The sequence below is a fragment of the Eretmochelys imbricata genome, chromosome 6 (assembly GCF_965152235.1).
Source record: "Eretmochelys imbricata isolate rEreImb1 chromosome 6, rEreImb1.hap1, whole genome shotgun sequence".
Classification (NCBI taxonomy): Eukaryota; Metazoa; Chordata; order Testudines; family Cheloniidae; genus Eretmochelys; species Eretmochelys imbricata.
Genome location: NC_135577.1, coordinates 66,446,780 through 66,473,137, shown reverse-complemented (window position 1 = coordinate 66,473,137; position 26,358 = coordinate 66,446,780). Strand labels below are relative to the sequence as shown.

Here is a 26,358-nt window from a genome sequence, read left to right as displayed (position 1 = left end):
GGGCCAAATGGTTTATAACACTAGTCACAGAAAGCCCATGGTACAACAAGGTATCTAGAATTTTTTTTGCTATGACAAATGTTAGAGTTATACTCATATCTACTAATGGCCAAATAATTTTCTTTCATTGTTTACACAGAACAGAGAGGCCTGCAAATACCCATTATTATAGGGTATAATATAAACACCAAGTATAAACACCCCCTACTAATGCACAATCCTAGTCAGTTTACCTTTTTAGCCCATTCTGTTGATAAGGCAGTATTGGTTAAAAAACTAATCTGGTTTACAGGGGAAGTAAAGGAAACTATAAAAGTATCTAACAAATGGGAGAAAGGGGAAGATGATAGTAATGAATATAAATCAGATTCTAGGAATTGTAGAAAATTGATGAGCGAAGCAAAGGGACAAGGAGAAATCTATGGACAGCAGAGTTAAAGAGAATAAGGAGTTTTTAAAAAAAGAATTCTGACAATGGTATTAATCTATTACAAGATGGAAATGGTAAAATTATCAATAATGCAGAAAAATGCAGAAAAGTTCAGTAACTATTTCTGTTCTGTATTGGGAAAAAACACAAATGATATAGGCATATCATATGATAACTCTCTTTCTTCAAGTGCTTCCTCATGTCCATTCCAATGTAGGTGTGCACACCCTGGATACATTGCTGCTGGAAAGTTTTCCTTCAGTAGTATCCATCAGGTTGGCTCTGGTGCCCCCTGGAGTCGCACCCTCATAGTGCCGGTATATAGGGGGTCTGTGGCCTTGCCACCCCTCCAGTTGCTTCTTATTGACCGTGACGGTCGCTGGAACTTCAGCTTGTCTCTTGCTTTTCACAAGTGTTTCTTCTCAGTGGACTTTTCTGTATGCCTCGGTCCCCAGGGTTTAAACTGTGTGCAGCGTGCCACAAACCAATGCCTGTTGGTGACCTGCACAAGAGTTGCCTTAAGTGTCTTGGAGAGGCCCAGGTGCAGGAATGGTGCAGGATCTGCAGGAGCTTCAGACCAAGGACAAAAAAGGACAGGGACACTAGACTGAAGTTCCTCTTTATGGAGGCAGTACTCCATCCCCCTTCGGCACCGACTCAGGTGAAATCAACATAGTGTATTTCTAGGTCAGTAAGAAATGCCCCAGTGTCTCTGAGGGAGACGCAGTGCCATTCTGCGTCCCTGGCACCAAGAAAGGAATCCACGCCGATGGTCCAGGATTTATGACACTGACATGAGTCCTCGATGCCAAGGAAGTCAATTCCAGCGCTCACCATCGCCAGTGGTGAAGAAAAAACAGAAACAGATGGCACTCTCTAACCGCAAGGTCTACAGGCCATAGGGATGCAGTCAGTGTGACCCATGCTGAGCCACTTAGAGGCAGCAATGGGGCATGTGGCACTGTCAACTCCGGCCCCAGGAAGGACACGTGAGTCTGGTACCTTGGGACTCCTCACCTAGGGAGAGCCACCACAGGGTGACAGCCCTGACTCTACTGTCGACATTGAAGGCTTTTGAGACAGCAAGAGACTTCCTTTCCATCCTGGTGCCACTATCCCATACCATTTGGGAGATGTCAGCAGCAGCATCAGAGCTGAGGGATACCATGGCACTGAGGCCGGTACTGGCAAAGGGTAAGCTAGCCATGATAGTACAGCATAGATCCCCTCATTCACAGCACTGCTCTCTGCAACTGCCCCGGTCGCCAAGAAGCAACTCCTTGGCCTCTGAGTCAGAAGCAGAGTCCTGCGCAGGCGCAGACATTGCTCCAATCAACGGCACCCCGTGGCGGACATGAGCCAGGGCATGCTACCAGTGGCCATTTTGGAGCCCCTGGGAATTCCAATCTATCCAGGGATCCCAATCTAGAAGATTCTTCTCTGCGATATCGGAGGCATGAGCTCCCTTGCCCATCTCCCTCAGAGCGGGGATTGGTCCCCGGTGCTGCGCCTGGTAGCAAACCGTAGGACTTCCCCTCAGAGGACTCATCTGGAGCAGAGGGAGAAGTACAGGGCCTTGTGCCTGTACAGGCCTCATCATCTTCCTCCTCCGCTGAGGCAGTGGGGCCCGGGGCGGGGGGGGGGGGGCGCTTGCAGACAGCTATGACGCTGACCCAGGATGATTATAGAGCACACCAGGAACTCATGCAGAGGGTAGCCCAGACCGTGAGCATAAAACCAGAAGATATCTCTGAATCCTCCCATGGCTTAGTGGATATTTTAGTGACCTCAGGACCATCATGCATGGCCCTGCCATTGAATGATGCCATCCTAGAACCTATAAAATTGCTCTGGCAGACCCATGCATCCCTCCAACCTACTGCCAAGAGGATGGAGAGGAAATACTTTGTCCCTCCCAAGGTGTATGAGTTTTTGTATTCAACCCCCCACTCCCACCCCTCAGGCTTGCTGGCCATTTTGATGGCACATGAAAGGAAGAGATAGGGGCTGAAAGGGCTGTCCCCTAAGGTCAAAGATGCCATAAGACTTGACTCTTTTGGCAGAAAGGTCCACTCTACAGGTGGCCTCCAGTTAAGGATTGCCAACAACCAGGCTTTCCTGGGTCGGTATGACTAACTCCTGGACTGCAATGGCAAAGTTCAGGGAGCTCCTGCTGTTGGAATCCAAGGGTGAATTTTTGGTCCTGGTGGAGGAAGGCAAAGCAGTAGCCAAAGCATCCCTCCAGGTGGCTCTGGACATGGCAAACCCTGCAGCCCGCTCCATGGCTTCTGCAGTGGTCATGAGGCAGAGCTCCTGGCTTCAGTCTTTGGGACTGCCCTATGAGGTCCAGCAAATGATCTAGGACCTGTCGTTTGAAGGCAAATTGCTCTTTTTAGAGCAAACTGATTCAAAACTCTATAGTTTGAAAGACTCAAGGGCTGCTTTGAAATTCTTGGGTCTGCATACACCAGCCCCCATTAGGGAGCACTATAAGCCCCAACCAATGGCCTGCATTTATCCTCCACAGACCACAGCAGAAGCAGGAATACAGTAGGAGAAGGAACAGAGGCTACAAGAGGAGGCCCCCATCCCAATCCTCATCTGCTCCCTTGAGACATTTGGCAGGATCTAAGCAGGCCTTTTTAGAGTGTGCCTGAGGACAGCTTACCAGGACAGTGTCTGGATCCTATGTCCCCTGCATCTGTGGACTGCTTATCCCACTTCTGTCAGGATTGGGCCCTCATTACCACAGATCACAGGGTACTGTGCACAGTAGAAGTGAGATACACCCTTCAATTCAGTTGTTCCCCTCCTTCCCACCCTGCCTCCCTGTCCCTCTTTAGGAATCCTTCTCTTGAGAGAATTTTAGCTCAGGAGGTGCAGTTGCTCCTAAGGGCAGGAGCAGTGGAGAAGGTTCCACCAAAGCTAAGGGGCTGGGAGTTCTACTCCAGTTACTTCCTAATCCCAAAGGCCAATGGTGATCTCAGACTGATCCTGGACCTGCGAAACTGCAACAGATTCATGAAGAAACTGAAGTTCCACATGGTATCCTTGGCCTCCATTATCCCCTTTCTAGATCCAGGGGACCGGTATGCCACCCTCAATTTAAAGGATGCATATTTCCTGGATGCTGAAGTTAGACATTTTAAAATCAGTAGTTCCAAATAGCTTGCATCCAAGAGTTTTAAAAGAGCTCAGTGGACCATAATGTTGATTTTCAATAAGTCTTGGAACACTGGGAAAATTCCAGAAGACTGGAAGAAAGCTAACGTTGTGCCAGTATTTAAAAAGGATAAACAGGATAACCAGGGTAAGCATAGGGTTGTCAGTCAGACATTAATCTCAGGCAAGATAATAAAGTGGCTGATATGGGACTCAATTAATAAAGAATTAAAAAAGAGACTAATATAACTAATACCAGTCAACATGGATTTATGAAAAATAGATCCTGTCAAACTAACTTGATATCTGTTTTTTGAGGAGATTACAAATTTGGTTGATAAAGTTAATAGGGTTGATGTAATATAGAGTTCTGTAGTGCATTTGACTTGGTAGCGTAACTGATTTAAAAACTAGGTCAATATAAAATTAACATGGTACACATTAAACGTATTAAAAGCTGACTGACTGATAGATCTCAAAATAAAAATGTAAATGGGGAATCATCATTGAGCATGTGTGTGTATAGTGGGGTCCTGCAGGAATCAGTTCTTAGCCCTGTGCTAGTAAACATTCTTATCGATGACTTAGATGAAAACATGGAATTATAACTGATAAAATTTACGGATGACACAAAAATTGGGGTAGTGGTAAATAATGAAGATGACAGGTCACTGATACAGAGCGATCTATATTGCTTGGTAAACTGGGCTCAAGCAAACAATATGCATTTTAATACAGCTAAACATAAACATATAATCTGGGAAACAAAGAATGTAGGCCATTGTGAAAGGGTTGACTCACTGCTAGCACCTCCTTGTAGCCAGAACTGGTGTAGCAGCTCTCTTCCTGTTGGGTACCCGCTGCCAATGGTCGCTCTGCCTCTGCGGAGATCTGCCTCTTCCTGCAACTTGGCCCTCTAGCAGGTCACTGAAGTCTCTCCTCTTCCAGGGTAATCCATGAACAAAAAACAAGGGGAATTAATGCAAATAAACTGAGCTAACAGGAAATAGAGGGGAATGATTCCCTATCAAGGTGTGTTAGAATCTGGCACCCCCTTCCATCAGGGAGCAACCATTGGGCAACAGCCGCCTGGGAAGCGCCTGCTTCAGTCAGCCCTTTCCTTGAGAGTGGAGGGCCAAAAATCTGTTTGCTTCCCTGTTCTACCAGTGAGTGAGCTGCTCTGCTTCCCTTTTAGAGTCCTCCTCTAGTCTATGCATGCATCATGCGTGGTGGGGCAGAGCTGCCTGAGCCCAGAGCAGCTCCTTAATCCCTTGTTGTCGAGTGTGGGCTTTGTATACCTCACCACAGTTATATTTACAGGATGGGGACTCTATCCTGGGAAGCGGTGGCTCTGCAAATGCTTTAGAGGTGGTGGTGGATAATTGGCTGAACATGAGTTCCCAGTGCATTGTTGTGTCAGAAAGAGCTAACACGACCATTGGATGCATAAATAAGATAATCTCAAGTAGGAGTAGAGAGGTTATTTTACTTCTGTATTTAGCACAGGAATACCATGTCCAGTTCCAGTGCTGACAATTCAAGAAAGATGTTGATGATCTGGAGAGGGTTCAGAGAAGAGCCATGAGAATCATTAAAGGATTAGATAACCTGCCTTATAGTGACAGACTCTGTCATAAATATAAAGGGAAGGGTAAACCCCTTTGAAATCCCTCCTGGCCAGGGGAAAGCTCCTCTCACCTGTAAAGGGTTAAGAAGCTAAAGGTAACCTCGCTGGCACCTGACCAAAATGACCAATGAGGAGACAAGATACTTTCAAAAGCTGGGAGGAGGGAGAGAAACAAAGGGTCTGTGTCTGTCTGTAGTCGTCTTGGCCGGGGATAGACCAGGAATGGAGTCTTAGAACTTTTAGTAAGTAATCTAGCTAGGTATGTGTTAGATTATGATTTCTTTAAATGGCTGAGAAAAGAATTGTGCTGAATAGAATAACTATTTCTGTCTGTGTATCTTTTTTGTAACTTAAGGTTTTGCCTAGAGGGGTTCTCTATGTTTTTGAATCTAATTACCCTGTAAGATATCTACCATCCTGATTTTACAGGGGGGATTTCTTTATTTCTATTTACTTCTATTTTTATTAAAAGTCTTCTTGTAAAAAACTGAATGCTTTTTCATTGTTCTTAGATCCAAGGGTTTGGGTCTGTGGTCACCTATGCAAATTGGTGAGGCTTTTTATCCAACATTTCCCAGGAAAGGGGGGGTGCAAGTGTTAGGAGGATTGTTCATTGTTCTTAAGATCCAAGGGTCTGGGTCTGTAGTCACCTAGGCAAATTGGTGAGGCTTTTTACCAAACCTTGTCCAGGAAGTGGGGTGCAGGGTTTTGGGAAGTATTTTGGGGGGAAAGACGCGTCCAAACAGCTCTTCCCCAGTAACCAGTATTAGTTTGGTGGTGGTAGCGGCCAGTCCAAGGACAACGGCGGGGAATATTTTGTACCTTGGGGAAGTTTTGACCTAAGCTGGTAAAGATAAGCTTAGGAGGTTTTTTTCATGCAGGTCCCCACATCTGTACCCTAGAGTTCAGAGTGGGGGAGGAACCTTGACAGACTCAAAGAGCTCTAGCGCTATAGCTTAACAAAGAGAAGGTTAAGGGTGACTTGACTATAGTCTATAAGTACCTCCATGGGGAAGAAATACATGGCAATGGGCTCTTCAGTCTAGCAGTGAAAGGTATAACACGATCCAATGGCTGGAAATTGAAGCTAGACAAATTTAGGAGTGGAAATAACGTGTATATTTTTAACAGTAAGGATAATTAACCATTGGAACAATTTACCAAGGCTAGTGGTAGATTCTCCATTGCTAGCAATTTTTAAAATCAAGACTGGAAGTGATTCTAAAAGCTCTGCTCTAGAATTACTGTGGGGAAGTTCTATGGCCTTTGTTATATGGGAGTTCAGACTAGATGATCACAATGGTTTCTTCTGGCCTTGGAATCTGTGAATCTTGAGCTGACCACTAACTGGGACTTCGGAAGTGTCTGCATGCCAGGACTCTGCAGGATTACGGCAGGAGGAGAGGAAGGAAAGTATTGATCAGAAAACATCAAGGGACACAGAGACATAGTGGGAGATGATGAATACATGGCTACTCAGCTATGCTTTGAGGCACTCCTGGCACAGAATAAGTATAACACAGGCAGTGGAGGTTCCCTCCAAACAAACAGTCACCTTTTCTCATTTTGGAGAGACCCAAAAAGAGATTAGAGTACTGTCGTCCACTCTCATTCAATCCTTGGCTTCTCTGCTGAGACTACCAACACAATGTTTGCTTGTTTGTTGAAGACAAAGCCAATTCCTACACAAACATTTGTGATAGATAGATAGAACAACATTTGGTTACTACCCGCTCATACCTCTTTATCATCACCAAGCCATCCAGTCCTATCCTTTCTTCCTCCACTCAAATGTTCATGGCTTAAACTAGTTCTCTAGAAGTACCTTGCTTTTTGCTGATCTTACGCAAGACTGTATATAGTTGTTTTTTGGCACCCCCTTGACATGGTTTGTGTTGCATTATGGATTTTTTTTAAATTTAAGAGCATATCCAGTTTATTGAAAACAAATTGTTCTGTCTTCCTATGAGAAGTTTCATAGCCACTCAGTTCATCCCACATAATGTCGAGGACAGCAGGTTGACTATTATTGGCTGTTACAAACAGATAAAAAGGGAAAGGAAGAAGCGGGGCGGGGGAGAGAATGTGTTAGATGTGCCTACCCAGAATATCACCAGTGACCACAAAGGTAACTTCAGCTAAGAAGTGGTTGGATGAGTGTTTATGTGAACATACCAAGTCAGGGTTGGCTTGAGCTGGTTTCCAGATGTATGGGGATTTCTTCAGTGGCCCTAGTGCAGCACTGAGAACGAGCAGACAGCCTGAACTCATAGCTCTGATGGACATGAATAGCCAAACTCATCTCAAATAGGTGATTAATCCTGAAGCCTAATGATGGCAAATTAAATGTGAGCACTTAACTTTATTCTGGATATTCTGACTGGGGATCATCTAATTCCTGGAGACAACATATAAGCAAGCAGAAAAGCAACTTTACAAAATATATGTAAAGATTGCATTTTAATATTCCCTTCATGCCTGGGCTTTGCAATTACTGGGCGTGGCACACACCAAAAAAGTTACTCTGGCTCTTCTACTTCTTCATGCCAAGAATGTAATTTTATGCTAATTAAAAAGAATAGTGTTTATCCTGAAGCCTCCTGTCAAACAAGTTGGGTCAGGCAGGCTGCATTAATCGCATTGTTATTGGCCATTGTTCCACAGAACCCATGCATCTCACTTCCTTCCTTGTTCCAGCACAAAGAGTAGGGTTTTCACAACTAGCTCCCCTAGTATACACAGTGCTGTGAAGGCTAAAAAAAAGGAAGCAAAGCAGATGAATCTGTTGAGGTCAGATAGGTACACTGCATATAATTTAAATAGGCATCCTCAGGAGACTGCCAGATGTAAGAGAAATCCCTCTCCTATATGGGATGTATAGATGCTGCCATCTGCTGGCAGGTTTCTAATTTTTAAACCTTTACCTGTGCAAGGGAAGGTGTATAGGATTAGACAAGTTCAGTGATCAGCAAGGACTAGTCAGGTTTCATTTGCATTTAAAAGGTTCCTGGAAAAGTTAGGTTTGGCAAAATGCTGATGTATGAGCACCGGGGGGTGGGGGTGACTGGACAGACAATGAATTCTTCTAGTAATGTCTCTAAAGTCTATCACTATAAGGCACGTTTTCCAGTCCTTCAATCATTTTCATGGCAGGTGAAATTCAATGTTGATAAATGCAAAGTAATGCACTTTGGAATACATAATCCCAACTCTACATATAAAATGATGGGATCGAAATTAGCTGTTAGCACTCAAGAAAGATCTTGGATTGTGGATAATTCTCTGAAAACGTCTGCTCAGTGTGCAGCAGCAGTCAAAAAAGCAAACAATGTTGGGAATCATTAAGAAGGGGATAGATAATAAGACAGAAAATATATTGCTTCTATATAAATCCATGGTACGCCCACATGTTGATGTTGTTGCCCAAACTCAAAAAAGTTATATTGGAATTGGAAAAGCTTCAGAAAAGGGCAACAAAAAATGATTAAGGGTGTGGAACAGCTTCCGTATGAGGAGAGATTAATAAGATTGGGACTTTTCATCTTGGAAAAGAGACTATGACTAAATTGGGGGGATATGATAGAGGTCTGTAAAATCATGACTGGTGTGGGGAAAGTAAATAAGTGTTATTTACTTCTCATAACACAACAACTAGGGGTCACCAAATGAAATTAATAGGCGGCAGTTTTAAAACAAATAAAAGGAAGTATTTCTTCACACAACACACAGTCAACCTTTGGTACTCCTTGCCAGAAGCTGTTGTGAAGGCCAAGACTATAAAAGGATTAAAAAAAGAACTAGATAAAGTCATAGAGGTCCATCAGTAGATATCAGCCAGGATGGGCAGGGATGGTGTCCTTAGCCTCTGTTTGTCGGAAGCTGGGAATGGGCGACAGGGGATGGATCATTTGATGATGACCTGTTCTGTTCATTCCCTCTGGGGCATTGACCACTGTCAGAAGACAGGATACTGAGCTAGATGGACCTTTGGTCTGACCTAGCATGGCCGTTCTTATGTTCTGTTCTCATGGCTTTTCTGTGAATTCTCTCCAGCATCCCTTTTGAAGTTCAGGCAGCAGATTCACAGCTTCCCAGAATAGAGGCTCCCATCCTGTAAGTGTAGCCTACATTCTTTCTTCCTAGATGTATGACTTTACATTTAGCTGTTTTAAAACATATTGATTGCCTGCACTCTGTTTACTAAGTGATCCAGGTTGCTCTGTATCAGTGACCTCTCCTTTCTCCCCCCTGCCCCCAGCCGCTTTGTGCTAATTTTAAACCCATTTAATGTGTGCCAGGTTGATTTTGTGTTGTTCTAGTTTCTGTAATGAGGTATCAAGTCAAATGCCTTACAGAAGTGTAAGTATATTACATCAACATTATCACCTTTGTCAACCAATCTTGTAATCTCATCAAAAAAGATAGTTTGAAAAAATCTGTTGTATATAAACCCATGGTTTTGATTAATCAAGCCCTATGTAAGCCATTCCATCATTTTGTCTGATATCAACGACAGGCTAAAGGCCAATTGCTGTAGTAATCACATTTACTCTTTTTAAATATTGTCCTCTAGAATTTCCCAGTGTCCAAAGACTTTTTGAAAAGTCAAGAGAGCTTTCCAGCTAGTTTTTTTTTTACAACTCTTGGATCCAGGTTATCTGGACCCAGATTTTAAAATGTCCGACTTTAATAGCTGCTGTCAACATCCTCCTGAGTTACCATCATCTTCCTCTACTGAAATCAGCTACAGGAGCACAAACTTAATAGTTACTGAAGGGGCCTTCCCTCTTGGAGAGAGAGATTTTTAGCTTTAGGCAACTGTATAAATTCATTAGTAAAGAAGCCTAGATTTAGCACTAGTATCGTGTGGCAAAGGATAGTGGAATTATTCTGCAGTTAAGGGGTAAAGCCTACATTTGGTTAATATTTGTTAACAGATTTGGTGTCCATAATATACAGAAGTGCCCAGAAACAGTGCTGATGGGCAGGATTTTAAGTGACATACTGTAAAAATAACTATGAAGCAAACGTGGTTGGGGCAACGCTTGTATTAACTAATAGGTAACATCTAAATGTCACAACGCCTAGACAGAGTAAGGGAACTCAGTTTAATATACCAGGGGTTCCTTCATAATTAAGGCTACATTTTAGTCATAGGTATTTTTAGTAAACGTCATGGACAGGTGATGGCCCATGACCTGACCATAACTTTTACTATACACCCCTGACTAAAACTTGAGGCGGGAAGGCTGGTTCCCTACCTCTGCTCTGCCCCAAGCCCCGGTTCTGTAGCTCCCATTGGCTGGGAACCACAAGGCAATGGGAGCTACATGGGCAGTGCCTGCAGGTGGAGGCAGCACATGGAGCTAGGAGCTGAGGGAAGGGAGTTCCTGTCACCCTTCAGTGGAGCCCCCCCCCCCCCCCCAGGTAAGCACCGCCCTGCACCCTAATTCCGAATCCTGAGCCCCCCCCACACCCAAACTCCTGCTGCTGGAGGGCCCCAAAGTTCCCCAGCGGCTGCCCGAGCTGCTCAGGTGGATCCCAGGCCAGCCGCACGGGCTGCTGCAGAAGTCACGGAATCCGTGAACTCCATGACCTCCGTGACAAACATGGAACCTTATTCATAATAAATGGGGAACTGAGTGATATACTGAGGTATAATTTAAAAAAAACGGTTCTTTATAGTCATTTGCAAGGTTGGCATCCCATGGAAAATGAAGTGAAAATGCAATCAATAAGAATAGCACAAATGAAAAAAGAAAATTTTATTTCTCAGTGTTTCTTCACTGTCAATACTGTCCTTTTTGATACAACACATTGCAAAAAAATCTCTGCTTTTTCCATTTCAAACAACTACAATATTTACAGGCTGTTTTCAATAACACACACGCAGACACATACACGCTTACAGACACACGCAAATACATGTATCCCTATCCCTGGCAAGATATCTATATGCTGGTAGAGGCAATGTGTATTTTTCATAGCCCATTCAAAACTCAACCCACTCTCTCTCTCTATGTTTTATTCCCCTCCTCCATCAATTTTCTAATCAGCGGCTCATTGTCAGGCCTACTTAGGGTCCTTATGGAACAAGTTAACATTAAGCTATATGATGTCTATCAAAGTCATGGGATGATTGAATTTACCAGAGGTTATATATTCAAACTGTACACCAGAAATTATTAGATTGCTTGTATTCAAATGTTTGTGACTGAGTGATGTACATATACTCCTGAAGTCTTTTGGAGCAGCCATCTTAAATCATTTTTTCTTGGAAATATAAATATACAACACTGGGGTGAAATAAGTCATGTACTGTAGTTCCCACCAAGGTGTTATGTAACCACTGTTTTATTAAGGCACATAAATACAACTAATTTCTTACACTGTCTAGCTTCACTGCGTGAACTACATCATGCTATCATGTACTGAGTAATGCCAGACAACAAGAAGAGTTGAAGCCTATATAATAGGTATAAAAGCCCCTTAATAAAATTAGCTACATAAAACCTATGGTGGTTTAACCAGATGTCCAATACGAGTTACTTATATATTTTAATTATTCATTATAAGAAATCCAAGCTGTTCTACTCTAGTTTGTGAAAGGAGAGTCCATTCTCTATTAATAAAGGTCTTCAAAAAGGTATAAGTTATGTATCTACAACACTGGGTCATTTAGTCTCTTGGGTCTGGTATCAGTGAAGTGATTCCCAGTTGGATATTTATTATTATTATTCCCCAAGGCAAAACTTTTAGGGCATCTGCCACAAATTGCCAAGGGCACAAATGCCACAGCATATCTATTCTGAATTTTCAGTTCATTACGCACCTAGGGTCTGCCCTCAAAGATCACCATCTGACAGAAAGCAGGATGGGATAGAGGAAGGACTGGAGATGAACTGCAAAGAGCTAATATGAAAATTGAGTCAAGGTCAGAAATGTGCAAGTGCCCCACTCAACAGGATATAGGGCCATTCAACTATTTACCTTTTTAAAAAATCCTTCCTCCCCCAACCTCATTGTGAAATCCTCTCGCACTTCCTGGTTTGCAAGAGAGATCCCAAAATTAATCCATCACTCTATGACATCACAGATACCATGAGTTGCATAGAAATTCAGGTAACAGTGGTGGTCAAATGCATGCTGGGATATCATTAGCAAAACCAGGAAGTATCAAAAGATTTCACAGGTAGCTAGTGTGGGAGAGAGGGAATTCAAGAATTTAAGTTATGTTTTGCTGCTGAATGCCCCTGCAATCTGCTTAGTACAAACATTCAGTGTATTTCTGTACTTGAATATTCATTTTAGCTCAGCAGTAAGCCCTTAATGTATGTATCTATAGATACCGCCTTCAGAAACATCTACTTACAGAAACAAAGTAGATGTGGATCATATTCCCAGACGCTACAAAGCTAGTCTTAACTGGAATGTCAATACAGCAAAATACCAGCAACACACAATGCTGCCAGAGGATAAGAGTGAAACCCTGCCACCATCTTTCTACATGGCTGAAGTTTCCATGTTGGACTGAGAAAGTTTAAGAACTCCATTCTACAGCCATGACATACTAGTCTGGTAGGACAACAATATGAGAATATTCAGGGCTTCCACTGTCCCCCAAAAATTCTTATGCATCAGTATTAACTCCTGATTACACCACCACAAAAAAGAAAGCATAGCAATCAATTTAAAATAAATCTTGTTGAAGCACGGGCTGACCTAACATATTCGGAGTTAGCAGAATTTGGATAAGTTTTGTCCATTTAATCGTGAAATCAAGAGCCCACTAATTTAGTAGACAATCCAATATAAAATAATTTAGGTAATTTAAGGGCTTTATAACCAAGTAACTGAAATATTGGAAGGTGAAAAAGCTAATTTTTAAAAGCCATATGGAAGGGTAAAATTGCAATTAGCTAATTTTCAGTGAGCATATCTGAAATCAGTTAATAGTAAATTATTAGGATTTACAAGCAGTTTTGGTGTTGGTGAAATACAGCTATCTGAATGACTTCACACAGACTTACTAATAATGCTTTCAGGAGAAGCTATTAACCTGTTAACTAACCAAGTTACAATCGGTCTTCAAATGTCAACACAGTGGAAGCCTTAAGATTAAAAATATAGATCCACAAGTCATATTTACTGTTTAAGACATGCCTTGGTTCTTCTAAATTTTACCATTTAACTTTGAATAATAAAGTGTTACTGTAGTATTTTTATATATCCTCAAAGCATATTATTAGGAATGGACTTGTTGCTGGGAGAAATTCATTATCTTTCCCAAAAGAGAGTAACAGAGATTGCACATAAAAACCATATTTGAAGAGGTGCTTCATCCAAGTTGTGATTTTTTTAAAATGGGGTATATGTATTTACTTTGCTTTTTAAGCATCTGATTCTCTCAAAGCATCAGAACAGTGAGGACCCTTGTATTAATACCAAAATTAGGGTCTATCCCCAGAGAGGATTCTCATTTGTTAGTCTTTGTGAAACCATATTCCAGCTGATAAAGGAAATGGATTTTTTAACTGTCAGCAGAGAAAGGGCATAAAAGTACAAACCTTCATTAAAAATGGCTTCAACTCTAACAGAAATTTTCTTCACTCATGACAGCAAAGCTACAAAACTGCCTATCAAGTCAGCTACTTCACTATGTTTTCAGATAACTAGGAGATAAATTTAACCACACTATCGTGCACATTTGGTAAGGTGTTTCGACCAGACAAATGATTTCCAAGGTGGCAGATTCTGAACTGTGCATTTATGCAAAGATTAAATACTGCATATGTATAAACTGTACAGTAATATGGAATTGTAAAATGCACAGTACATAAAGTGTACACGCTTTGCATCGTATACAACATAAGCAAAGCCCGACAACAGGGCACTAGGAATTGGGTTCATAACTGACCAGACACTAGGCATAGAAGAGACTACTTTTTCATCGCTAAAAGCTTGATAGTAACTTGAGTCAGCATATCAACACTGCTTTGCAGGAGGCATTTGCTTCCTACATGTTCCTTACCCCTTGTAGGTTTACTCTTACATAAGTATATAATGGACTAGATTTCAGTGCTTACAGAGAAATAATTGCAACACATCCCCTGCAATCTGCTAAAACTCTCCCCCAGTTATACTACCTCGGAAGAAGAGGTAATGATGGGGGAGAGAAGATGGCTGCTCTCAAAAGCTAGGACTGCGTGAAGTTCTCTGCAGAACTGACCATAATTCCAGATCAGAGACAGGAAACAATCACAACATGGATTAAGAGAATCAAGTTAGAGGAGCTGCAACTTAAATCTAAACTGCCGTTTTCTCCTCACACCTCCATAGTAAATTTGAGTTTTACTTGTTTCCCTGAATACACACATTTTAAAAAACACAATAAAACCTAGGATATGTAACACATGAATAATTGAACTTCACAGTTATAAATACTCAAATTACAGTTACATAGAATATATAATCATTGAAAATAAAATTCAAGTCATAGAAAAGAATGAAGACTAGAGGGAAAGGAAAGGTGAGATGGTAAAAACGATACAACAGTTTAGGGCTGTGCCTCCTCCATAAGTCCTTTAAAAAAACCAAAAAACAAACGAAGAAAAAACAACCAACCAAACCCCAGTTGTTTAACTGTACTGAATCTGAAAACCTTCAAGGTCGCAGAAAATAGACATGGACCATGGACTAAGATTCACCCCTACCTCCCTCAAAAATCAAGTGCCTCTTCCAGAGAAGAGCCATCAGTATAACTGAGTTAGCTCCAGGTGTAAAGGAGCAGAGAAGCCAGGACTATCTAAGAAAGACAAAGGATGCAAATTAGTGCATTGAGACCCACTTTAAAGCTGAATATGTTGTACAGATGATTGATGCACCACCACCAAAATAGCTTTTGATATAGTTATGGGGATATTCAGGTACATTACTAGATATTTGGTATTTTGCCATTTATTGTGAAAAGGATGCAATGCACTGATATGAAATACAGACTACTGAACCAAACAGAATCCATGGCACAGCTCTTACTGTCAACATGTATATGGAGAGGGAGGGGATTAATCCCAAAGGCAATTTAAATAATGATATTTTATTTATATATAAATAAATGTTCTGAGCAATCTCAGATATTTTAGTGCATTGCTGTAAAAAAATTAGTGCAGTTCTCTCATTAAAGATTTTAGCTCACAAGGAAGAAGATAATCTATACGTCTATACGTCTGCTCAGTCTCTCGCCATACATAAAATCTCTATATGGCTTTACGCTGAACCAAAGGTTTGTATGCTAGTCAGTTTCTTTAAATAAGGTGAATGGACGCCACATGCTCCGTTACAAAACATGGCAATTTTTGGCAAAGCAATTAGAAAAATATGAGGGGCTCCTATTTTAGAACTGAAGTTTGTTGATTTAAAGCAATACACAATGCATAAAACAAAGTTTCAAAACAAAAATGATGTCTCAACAAATCTTTACCCTTCATGCAAATGTTTCCTCAGCAGCTAACAACTTAAAAAAATCCAGCTCTTACACTTCTTTATTTTGGGGAAGGGCCTTCTACAAGCCCCCTGTTTTCAGGTCCTGTCCTATAACTGGACTAAAGTTTCATGCCCTGGGAACATCCTCTCCTGACCCCTCCTCTCTTCTGAATCTTTGGAGGAGGGGAAGTTTAATTATCAGTGTGGCTCACACTTCAGCCCCAAGTTCTAGGACTCCAGTTTCAACCACAGCAACATATTTGTCTTCAATCTGGACCAGCAGGATGGTTTTATCTATGTGGGACCTACTCCCTGGATCTCTGCTGCAAGGCACCCAGCGGTGAATCACCTGGAGAAGGCAATCATAACAATATGAAAGGTTAGTTCCACACGGATTACTGCCATTTCACGGTGTTGATTTATAATTCTGTACTATAACAGGGCAGAGGCAAAAGTACTGAAAATGTCATACAATCTAACCACACATTTTTCAATGCTAATATATCCATAGATATATTATTCTTGTAATACTTCCTCAAAATCTGCTATAATCTCTTTATGCCAGTAAGGAAAGCCTGGAAATACACTAAATAACTAGAGAAATGCTGTCTGGCACACAAAATCCAATGTAAGGATGACGTATTTTGAGGGAAGGGGCCTATAAAAGATGTAAGACTTTACTTTTCTGTGCTCTGCAGAATCTTAGGTTTTCTTTTTGGTTTTCCTACAACTATAGAGCTTTCTAGTCCTCTAGATACAAAAGATGAAGACAGTCTTCCTACTGCATATTACCGCACCCCTGTGTTTTTGTGTCTATAGCAGTAAAGAATGAAAACTCAAGAGGCTCACTTTCTGTCATTCATCTTAGTGGGGTGTTAAAAGAATACTTAAGTCTGTTTAAAAACACACTCATCAAGCTTAAACTATTACATATAAATAAAGAATAGCTGGGGTTGGATTTCAGCAAGAGAAATCAAGTTAATCCCAACCAGACCCCATGTAACCACTGCAAACTCAGTGAAGAGCTGGGCGGTGGGGGAAGACAAGGAGGAACTTGGATATGAGGCTCCATTGACAGTGTAGCTCATGAAAGCTCATGCTCAAATAAATTGGTTAGTCTCTAAGGTGCCACAAGTACTCCTTTTCTTTTTGCGAATACAGACTAACACAGCTGTTACTCTGAAACCAGTGAAAATAAAGAGTCCCAAATTATTTCGGTGCACTGCAGTGAACAAACTGCAATTTAGGTTACAGTGATGCTCTAAATGCTTAGACCAATGAGACATGAAATATTATACTCCTCCCCAAAAAGAGACTTTCAGAAACACTGGTTTGTTCTCTACCTCTACAAATTATTCACAAAAGATACTACAGAAAGGAACAGGATTTCAGAAGCACTGTTATTTGCTGTCTGTGTAGGAGCTTTGATAAACTGCATTTCTTCAACAAAGAAAATCTGTGCTATTTTGGTATACATTTAACAAACTTTCACAAAGCAGGGTACTGTATTGTATTTAATAGCAAAGCAGAAGCACCACTTAGGAAAGAAGCAGGATGCACATAATGTTGAGAAATTTGAGACGAGTTCAGTTCAGTCACCTTTAAAAGCATAATTAAAAAAAATATATATAATTGAAGGGGCCAACAAAAACCCCTCACTGATCACAGGAGAATTAATACATACTTTCTGAAAGCCAATGTACAGAACATCTCAAACAAAGCCCAAGTAATTTCTACAATTTTTTGGAAAAACAGCTTACAAACCAGGTACAGAAGACACACACACAGATCTTAGAGCAGAGGTCCCGAACCCTTGTGGGAGCTCTGGTCCTACCCATCTCATGTCCCATCATGCAGTTTTCAAAAACAGATTCTGTCCATTCTCTCTTGAGTCTTCTCTCTCCCCTCCCCACCTTCTCCCCTTTCTTTTTGTTCATTTTTGCTCTGGTTCACTGCTTCTCTCTCTAGTTATTCCCTCTGAAAGCTATTCTCTTTCCCCTGGTTACTCAACAGAAAGCTATGCACTACTTGGTGTGGGGGTGTGCTTATTAGTTGCTCAGTGGTCCAAGACACATGCTCCTGTAGCTGAGCTGGGTGTTTTGAGAGCAGACAGTGCCTTTGGCGAGTAAGCTTTTTCTTGTGTCCCAGTGTGCATGAGCATCTCCTTTGCTCAGTTGCATTAAAAGACTGCAAAAGGAGCAGGAAGGGAAGTGAGTTTCAAGTGAGCTTTACCAACAGCAGCAAGTTTGTTATAGGGAGTTGAAGTAGATCCAATGTCATGAAGCTTTTACCACACAACTCCTTCTATGCATACTCCTGGAGGGAGTGCCCTCCCTCTTCCCCAAGGTTAAAAGATACCATCCTAGAGCAAAACCGCTAGCACTATGTTCCAGAAAGGAAGTAATGCTCCAGAATTACTGAACAGAACTATTCACACAAATAAACATTTAGATCAGCAGCTTATTCTAATCTTCAAACTCTCTCTTTTTAACCTTCCTCTCTTTCCTTATCATCATCAAACAGTGTAGATGCTGGCATCCTGTGACAAGCAAGGCCAGTTAACGAATTCCTTGGAAGCAATTCCCAAGTGACGCTGGCCAACTGCCAAGGAGTATTCAGAATGATATACATTATCACTAGGATATTCCTTATCTGCAATGGCTAACAGAGTAAGTTCCAAAACTAGAAGGCACAGTATTAACAACCTAGACCCTTAGTTTGCTTATTATGTCTTATATACAATACCACTAACAGCTGCTGTATTAAGTCAAGTTTACAACTAAGATTTAATGCACATGAGCCATAAGAGTGGACTGCCAATGGCAATACAAATTCAGTCATGGACAAGGGGAATTTATTTCCGTGTTCTTCATTCACACACTTAAAAATCCAGTTAGACTCTAGCTGTTCATGGAAGCCAACACTTCTAAGCATAAGACACTAATAGTGGTTAGAACAGAGCACTGGGTGTCAAGATATTCAAGTTCGTTTCCCTGCTGCCACTGTCTGGCCTTGAACAAGTTGTAACTACTCTGCACTTCTCTTCCTTCTCTCTCTTCCCCAATAGGTACAATAGGCATAAGTTTTTACCATCTTCTTAAAACACTTTGAGAGCCTTTGTTGAAAGGTGCTAAAAGGAAAAAGTATGTTGCATTTTTGGCTGCCAATTGAAAGACTGGTTTTTTCCTTCAGGACAAAATTTCCCATATGACAATCCCTACAAGAAAGTTTAGGATGCTTTAAAAAGTCTCCTTAGGCTTCTCAGGGGTGATTGAAAAGAACTGGGGTGGGGTGGATCAAAGATTTTAAAAAATCTCAATACCCAGCCTCCCTGGAATAGCTTCCTGGATGCTTGGGTGGAGTGGAGTGTTATTTGCAGGCTGCAAACACAACCAGTTTATTTTCTAATGCATACCACTGAATGCCTAAGTGGGAAGTCTGAACTGCTAAGCATTAGAAAGTCCTTGTTCCCAATGCCAGACAATACATGCACACATCATTTTAGAGTAGTGTGTCTTCCCTGGTAGTTCTTATGCCTTTCATATTTAAGGGCATTCTGACTTATTTGCTTGTATCATTCAGTTCTGAATATTATAGTGATCTTGAAGAACACCTCTCTTGGGGCCGAGCACTGATCCAGGAGTGACTAACTGTGTATAAGTAAAATGATGAGATTTCTGAAAGGTAGAGCTGCAGTTTTCTAGAAAGGAAACTATTTCAGTACTTACTAATCCTCTCCACTAGATGCAGTGAAAGGTGAAGTTGCAGCTATAACAGCGGAGGAGGAGAAGAGGGATTACAATTAATAGGCCGCTGGAAAACTGAGTTAGACTAGATCTTTGTTTTCAGTTGAATCTCAGAACTTCCTTTTTATATACAGAAATAAACCGGAGACCTAATTGTGTTATCTCACTACATAATTAACTCAACCCTATCTGCATTATAGTGATTTGATTTAAAGCCAAAATACCATTAACTAAGCAATTCCTGCAATATTAAGGCTGGCTGGTAAATTCATCTTTTGCATACTCTCAGGAGTTCATAATTTTAGGAAAGGAAAACTGAAGGCCGGGTGAATAGTACAGTAATTTAAATGCAATGCACATAAAGGGTTTTGTTTAGGTTTGTTTGTTGTCTTTTGCATAGGGCTGTTGATTAATCACAGTTAACTCATGCGATTAACAAAAAAATTAATTGTGATGAAAAAAATTAATCAGTTTTAATTGTACTATTAAAAAGTAGAATACCAACTGAAATTTATTAAATATTTTGGATGTTTTTCTACATTTTCATAAATATTGTGTTGCAATTGAAATCAAAGTGCATATTATTTTTACTACAAATATTTGCACAGTGAAAATGATAAAAGAAATAATATTTTTCAATTCACCTCATATAAGTATTGTCGTGCAATCTTTGTTATGAAAGTGCAATTTACAAATGTAGATTTCTTTCCTTACATAACTGCACTCAAAAACAAAACAATGTAAAACTTCAGAGCCTACAAAGTCCACCCATCCTACTTCTTGTTCAGCTAATCGCTAAGACAAACAAGTTTATTTACATTTACAGGAGACAATGCTGCCGCTTCTTGTTCACAAGGTCACCAGAAAGTGAGAACAGGCATTTGCGTGGCACTTTTGTAGCCGGCATTGCAAAGTATTTACGTGCCAGATACTTTAAACATTCGTAGGCACCTTCATGCTTCAGCCACCATTCCAGAGGACATGCTTCCATGCTGATGGCACTCGTCAAAAAAAAACAAACATGTGTTAATTAAATTTGTGACTGAACTCCTTGGGGGAGAATTGTATGTCCCCTGCTCTGTTTTACCCACATTCTGCCATATATTTCACATTATAGCAGTCTTGAATGATGACCCAGCACATGCTGTTCATCATTTTAAGAGCACTTTCACAGCAAATTTCACAGAATGCAAAGAATGTGAAATTTGCTGTGAAATTTGAGAATACCACCAATGTGAGATTTCTAAAGATAGTTACAGCAGTCGACCCAAGGTTTAAGAATCTGAACTGCCTTCCAAAACCTGAGAGGGACAAGGTGTGGAGCATGCTTTCAGAAGTCTTAAAAGAGCAACACTCCGATGTGGAAACTACAGAACCTGAACCACCAAAAAAGAAAATCAACCTTCTGCTGGTGGCATCTGACTCAGATAATGAAAATGAACATGTGTCGGTCCGCACTGCTATGGATTGTTATCAAGCACAACCAGTCATCAGCATGGACGCATGTCCACTGGAATGGTGGTTGATGCATGAAGGGACATATGACTCTTTAGCTCATCTGGCATATGAATATCTTGCAATGCCGGCTACAACAGTACAATGAGAACACTGGTTCTCACTTTCAGGTGACATTGTAAACATGAAGCTGGCAGTATTATCTCCTGCAAATGTAAACAAACTTATTTGTCTAAACAAGAAGTAGGACTGAGTGGACTTGCAAGCTCTAAAAATGTTACATTGTTTTATTTTTGAATGCAGGGTTTTTTGTACATAATTCTAAATTTGTAAGTTCACCTTTCATGAGAAAGATTGCACTACAGTACTTGTATTAGGTGAATTGAAAAATACTATTTCTTTTGTTTTTTTACAGCACAAATTTGTAATAAAAATAAATATAAAGTGAGCACTGTACACTTTGTATTCTGTGTTGTAATTGAAATCAATATATTTGAAAATGTAGAAAACATCCAAAAATATTTAAATAAATGGTATTCTATTATTAACAGTGTGATTAATCATGCGATTAATTTTTTTAATCACTTAAACAGCCCTACTTTTGCACTAAAGACTCTATCTTGCACCTTTTGGATTGGTTTCAGAAATTTCATGCAGTTCAAGTGAGGACCTAGGCTCCTTCTTCCATACAGGTAGTAACTCAAAAGAACATCTGCTCCACCAGCATATGATCAAATATGCCTTTTGAATGGTGGCTGCACAGTGTTTCAGACTGACCTTTAACAAAGTTGACTCCCCACCCCCCTTTCACAAAATCAGCTTCCAAGTGAAACTTACATGGCCTTCCATGCCTTCCTGAGGACTCCAGTCTTTCCAGCTATTTCTTCCAGCTTTTAGCCGTATCACCTCATCTGGCCACTGCAGCTCCTTCCTTTTAGACATGTTGATCCCTTCCAGTACTTGGCTGGGATCCATTATCTAAAATGAAAAGTAGAAATTGATTTTAGACTATTATAGGCCCACCAATTAATGGTTAATAGTGAAACTGTAACTGTTCCCTTAGATGCTACTCATAAAAATGTTGCTCTTTAAAGGACTGATCTTGCACCCACTAGAGTCAATGGCAAAGCTTCAGTGGATTTCAGTAGTGCAGATTCAAGCCCTAAGTTAGCTAAGAGCTGCACTTTAAAAAACTTGAGTGGCACAGGCCTTCAGATTTGGGAAGGCTCAGAGGATTTATCACCAGGCAAAAGAACTAAGTTCCATTTAGGATGCTCAGCAGAGACCAGCCCGTGTTTTGAAATTAACAGGCTTCCTGCACCTGGAAGAGGTCAGCAGGAAAGCATTGTGGAAAACCTCCCTCAAGTGGTGAACAAGCAGGGAGCTGCTTAGATACCCACCATCACACTAAGAGTTTACAGAAGGGACACGGAAGAAATATTATTGGGAAAAAACAGTTTTAAAAGAAGGGCACTGAATGTTAGCAGATCTCAGCTGTATTTTACTTAGCTCACCCCTGCCAGCATACAAAAGCTACAAAACTGAGGCCTGCCAAATTTATTCACAATTGTCCGTGGTTACTGAATGACTACGACCAAGACAGGCTTCAGTATGGCATTAAGTTGTGTCACCATGTGAAGCAAGCTGGATACGACCTTTGTGGTACTGGGGACGACTTCTTCATTTATTCCAGCAACACTCTATTGTAAACATATACTAGGGTTTATTGAAAGCCACATAAGCTAGAGCTTGTGTTTAGCTTCCAGATTTCAACAAAACCACCAAGGTTTCCCCAGACAACTTAAATCAATGGTGAACTGGCACATGCGCAAAGGCTTTGTTCAATTCTTTGTTATTGCCACATACAATGAAAAGGAAACTGACAATATTTTTACAGTGACTACTATAGAAAATTTTCTTAGTTTGCAAATCAAAAAATACAAACTGCCAGCACTGCTGAGGAAGCTGTTCTGGCTTTCATGTTACAACCAGTAAAGAAAGATACCGCAAGCAAAACTAAGCTTATAATTTTGTTGTTAATGTATGAAGCAGAACAGAATCTAGCCCTCTCACAGCTCTGTGCTAAAATAAAACATGTCTGTAATGTGCGTAGATATTGCTCAGTATTCCAGTAGGCCACTTGTTCAGCAAAATAAAGATGAACCTTTCTAGTCATAACTGCACTTCTGTTCTGCACTGAGAAACTCAAGGACGTGTGTGTGGATAGAAGACAGGGGTAGTGTTCTTTAGTTGCTACAAGGTGTAAAATAATAAAAATGAGAGGAAAAAATAAGGGCTAAAAATATGTAGATTAAACACGTTCTTCTGGCTGATTCACCTGGATTCTGTAAATAACTTCATCCCTTTTGGCTTGCATATGGTTTGCAGGGCTTGCATTACCACCTGACTGTGCATCAGTTACGTTATTCCCTCCTTCTGTTCCTAGGAAGCCCACAAGGGCATGTTGTTTACAGGCTGGGATGCTTTGGCTGGAGCTGCTGGAAGAGGGTAGGCCATGCTGCATGATGACAACGCCAGTCTGGCTAGTGGGTTCCATTTGGTTCACCATGGACAGGCGAGACTGGATGGAGGATGGGAGGTTACGAAGGGATATCTGACTGGTGGAAGAGCGTCGGCAAGGCACAAAGCCTGTAGTGGACGTACGAAGTGATGAATGACGACTGCTGTAGCAATAAGATGAATGGCTGGCTACCGAGGCACGAGCAGGGGAATGTCTGACAAGGCTTGACTGCACAGAATGGGAGCTGTGACTGGTGCCTAACAAAAAAACAAAAACGGAATCAGGAGAGTTGATAGTTTTAATTCATGCCTCCCACATATTTTAGACTTTACACACTTACAAAAGTGTTTTGGCACCTTGATACAAAATTGATGAGCATATCAGAAATGCCTGGAATACTTCAGAGACAAGATGTCCTTTCAACAATGAAATATTTAAATATGTTCAATTAATCTTAACTGGTTTAAGAAGCTGATATTACATTGCTAGGAGCATAGATGCAACAGTGTAAGTGTCCTTGATAAGTATGAACCCAGCTCTTATTGCATTAATGAAGTATTTCGTTAATGCTGAAGAGTTTAGTTTCTCATTCTATGTTGTCTAATTCTGCCAGTAACATTTGCAGTGTTTCAGAACCACCAAATATTCTTAGTCAAACATGTGGCTTGACTGGACTCCTAAGTGTGCATCAAAAAGTTTAGTTACTATTGCTGCTATTTTAACTAGTTCTGAAATGTTTAATTAGATTTGAAGTTGGCAAAGAAAAACCATGAGAATTTTAGCTCTTAGTGTTATTTAATGCATATTAATTAATGCTCCTCTCTGGTGCCAGACAGTTGTAGATACCCCATCACAATTATGGACCTTATAATGCTATACGGTATGATAAGATTCAGAAGCTGGCAATGTACTAATCTGTAAAATAGTTCTGTTTTTCTTGAAAGGCAAATGAAAGCAACTATACCTCAGGAAACACATATGCTCAATTACCTCCAGTTCCTCACTAGATCACTAATGGCGCTCCTTAGGTACTGTTTAACTGAAACCCTGCAGCAACAGACAATTTACTCCACAGTAGCAGTAAGGTTGTAGTAGCATAAAAGACAGATAGTCACATTTATAAAACACTTGTTATGAGTTTGGTATTTGTGAACACAAGGGAACAGAAGAACTGGTGCAGGTTAGCCAACCTGTAGAGAGGTGCTAAGAAAGGCTATCCCACTCAACTCTGGTCAGCATATCAATCCTGATCTGCAATCCTCAAACCATTCCAGTAGCAGTCCAGAAACCTGCCACTGTGCTAAACTGCACTGAGATTTTGCGATACGAATCCATTTCCATTGGGAATTAAGATTACAGAATCAAAATTAATTTTGTGCTTGTAGCCCAGCCCTGATCTACAGTGGTGAAAGGCTAGCTGGTATTTATGTACAGTTCCAATATTTTATATAACATACACTTTAGGTTAGTTTTACCTAGTGTTGAGGGGTGAGAAGTGACAGGAGGGTGGAGTCCCACGCCAGGGCCCTGCCCTGTAATTAAATTCCCTCCTCCTTGTGACATGCTGCTTTGCGACTCATTGGCAGCTGCATTGTTACTTGTGCAGGAAGCCCCACCTCCAGCATCTGAATCTTCAATGTTTCCACCACTGTTGCAGCCAGCACCACAACCTTTCCTTAATCTGAGAACAGAATGAGAATCAATTGTATTAGTGAACAGAAAAAAGTGACCAGACATCAGTTTCAACTATATTGCTTTTTCTTCTGTACTATGCTTTCCCCAACTTGTAGGCTGTTGTCTGAGACAGCACTAAAAATATTTTCCTGACAAACATATAAGTGATACTTACTTTTATTTATGTAGTACCAACTGTTTACAAATGTGACTTGGAGAATTCATTGGTAATACTTTTAATAACAAATACTAGAATTTATTGCTCTTCTATTTTGTGGTCATATTAGCATCAGAGTTTATGCTGTTCTGTCTATAATGGCTGTCATTTATCTCTAATTTCAGGCTCTTCCTCATACTTTTTCTCTCTTTATGTTTAAAATGAGCAGGAAAGAACTGTTAGCTCTTTTCATCTGTTTCTTTTCTTATCGCTTTAGCAATGGATTTCAGTTATGACATACTTTAGTGACTATGATGTGCTAGGGTTATTTGAGATTTTTATACTGCCCAAGCCAGCATTTGAACATTTAGGTGGGTTAATCCATTTGTTAGCTGGAGCTTGTAAGCTTTTATTTTTACAATGTTGTTTGGAGGGCTACACTTCATTTAGCCTCACTAAAGAAAGCACATTTACTCATCCTCCAGTCCCTAGTACTACTCTTGTTCTTCTGTTCTCAGATACACAAATCCTTTCCCAGTCTCTTTGCTTCTTGATCTAGGATTTTGAAGTATAATTAGCTTAGGTCTAATGCTTTGTTATGGTACTGTGACAGGTTTTTCTAGCAATATGCTGGAGAAGTGGTTTGGGGTGGAGAAGAGATATGTCACAGCTTGCAGTAAATACACCACACAATTTTGAGGAAACAGCCAATTTCTACTTATATACTATAGGTGTACAGCATGGTTATACCTACATTTAGTCAAATACTCGTGTAGTATTAACATTTAGAATGGTATGTTGCTTACATATTCAAAGTGCTGTACAAAATCATCAATCTTGGAAGTATTAATGCCTTGCATAATTTTACTCATGAGAGAGTCCCAGTTACTTCAGTGGGACTACTCACATATTTAAGTATATTTAAGACCTGCATGAATCTTCCCCACACCTTCGTGAGGTAGATTATTATACTCCTCTTATGGACAGAATAAACTGAGGCACTCAAAAGTGACACACAAACCCCACAGCAGGTCACTGACACAGCTAAGATCCCATCTCAAGACAATGTTTCCACCTAGAATTATTTTTATGAGTTGTTAAAAC

General features: G+C 40.6%; 1 protein-coding gene across 6 annotated transcripts in view; it reads right to left on the bottom strand.

Annotated features, from left to right (window-relative positions):
- Positions 1 to 10,960: 10,960 nt before the first annotated feature.
- PCNX1 (pecanex 1) overlaps positions 10,961 to 26,358 on the bottom strand; it is a 133,648-nt gene continuing 118,250 nt past the window's right edge. For all 6 annotated transcript variants that reach the window (XM_077818744.1, XM_077818745.1, XM_077818747.1 and 3 more), the window contains 4 exons: positions 24,899 to 25,104; positions 23,241 to 23,680; positions 21,740 to 21,880; positions 10,961 to 16,050 (listed from right to left, as the gene is read on the bottom strand). In XM_077818744.1, coding sequence (XP_077674870.1) covers positions 15,910 to 16,050; positions 21,740 to 21,880; positions 23,241 to 23,680; positions 24,899 to 25,104 — 928 coding nt within the window. In that variant the 3' untranslated portion in view covers positions 10,961 to 15,909. The remainder of the gene's footprint in view (positions 16,051 to 21,739; positions 21,881 to 23,240; positions 23,681 to 24,898; positions 25,105 to 26,358) is intronic.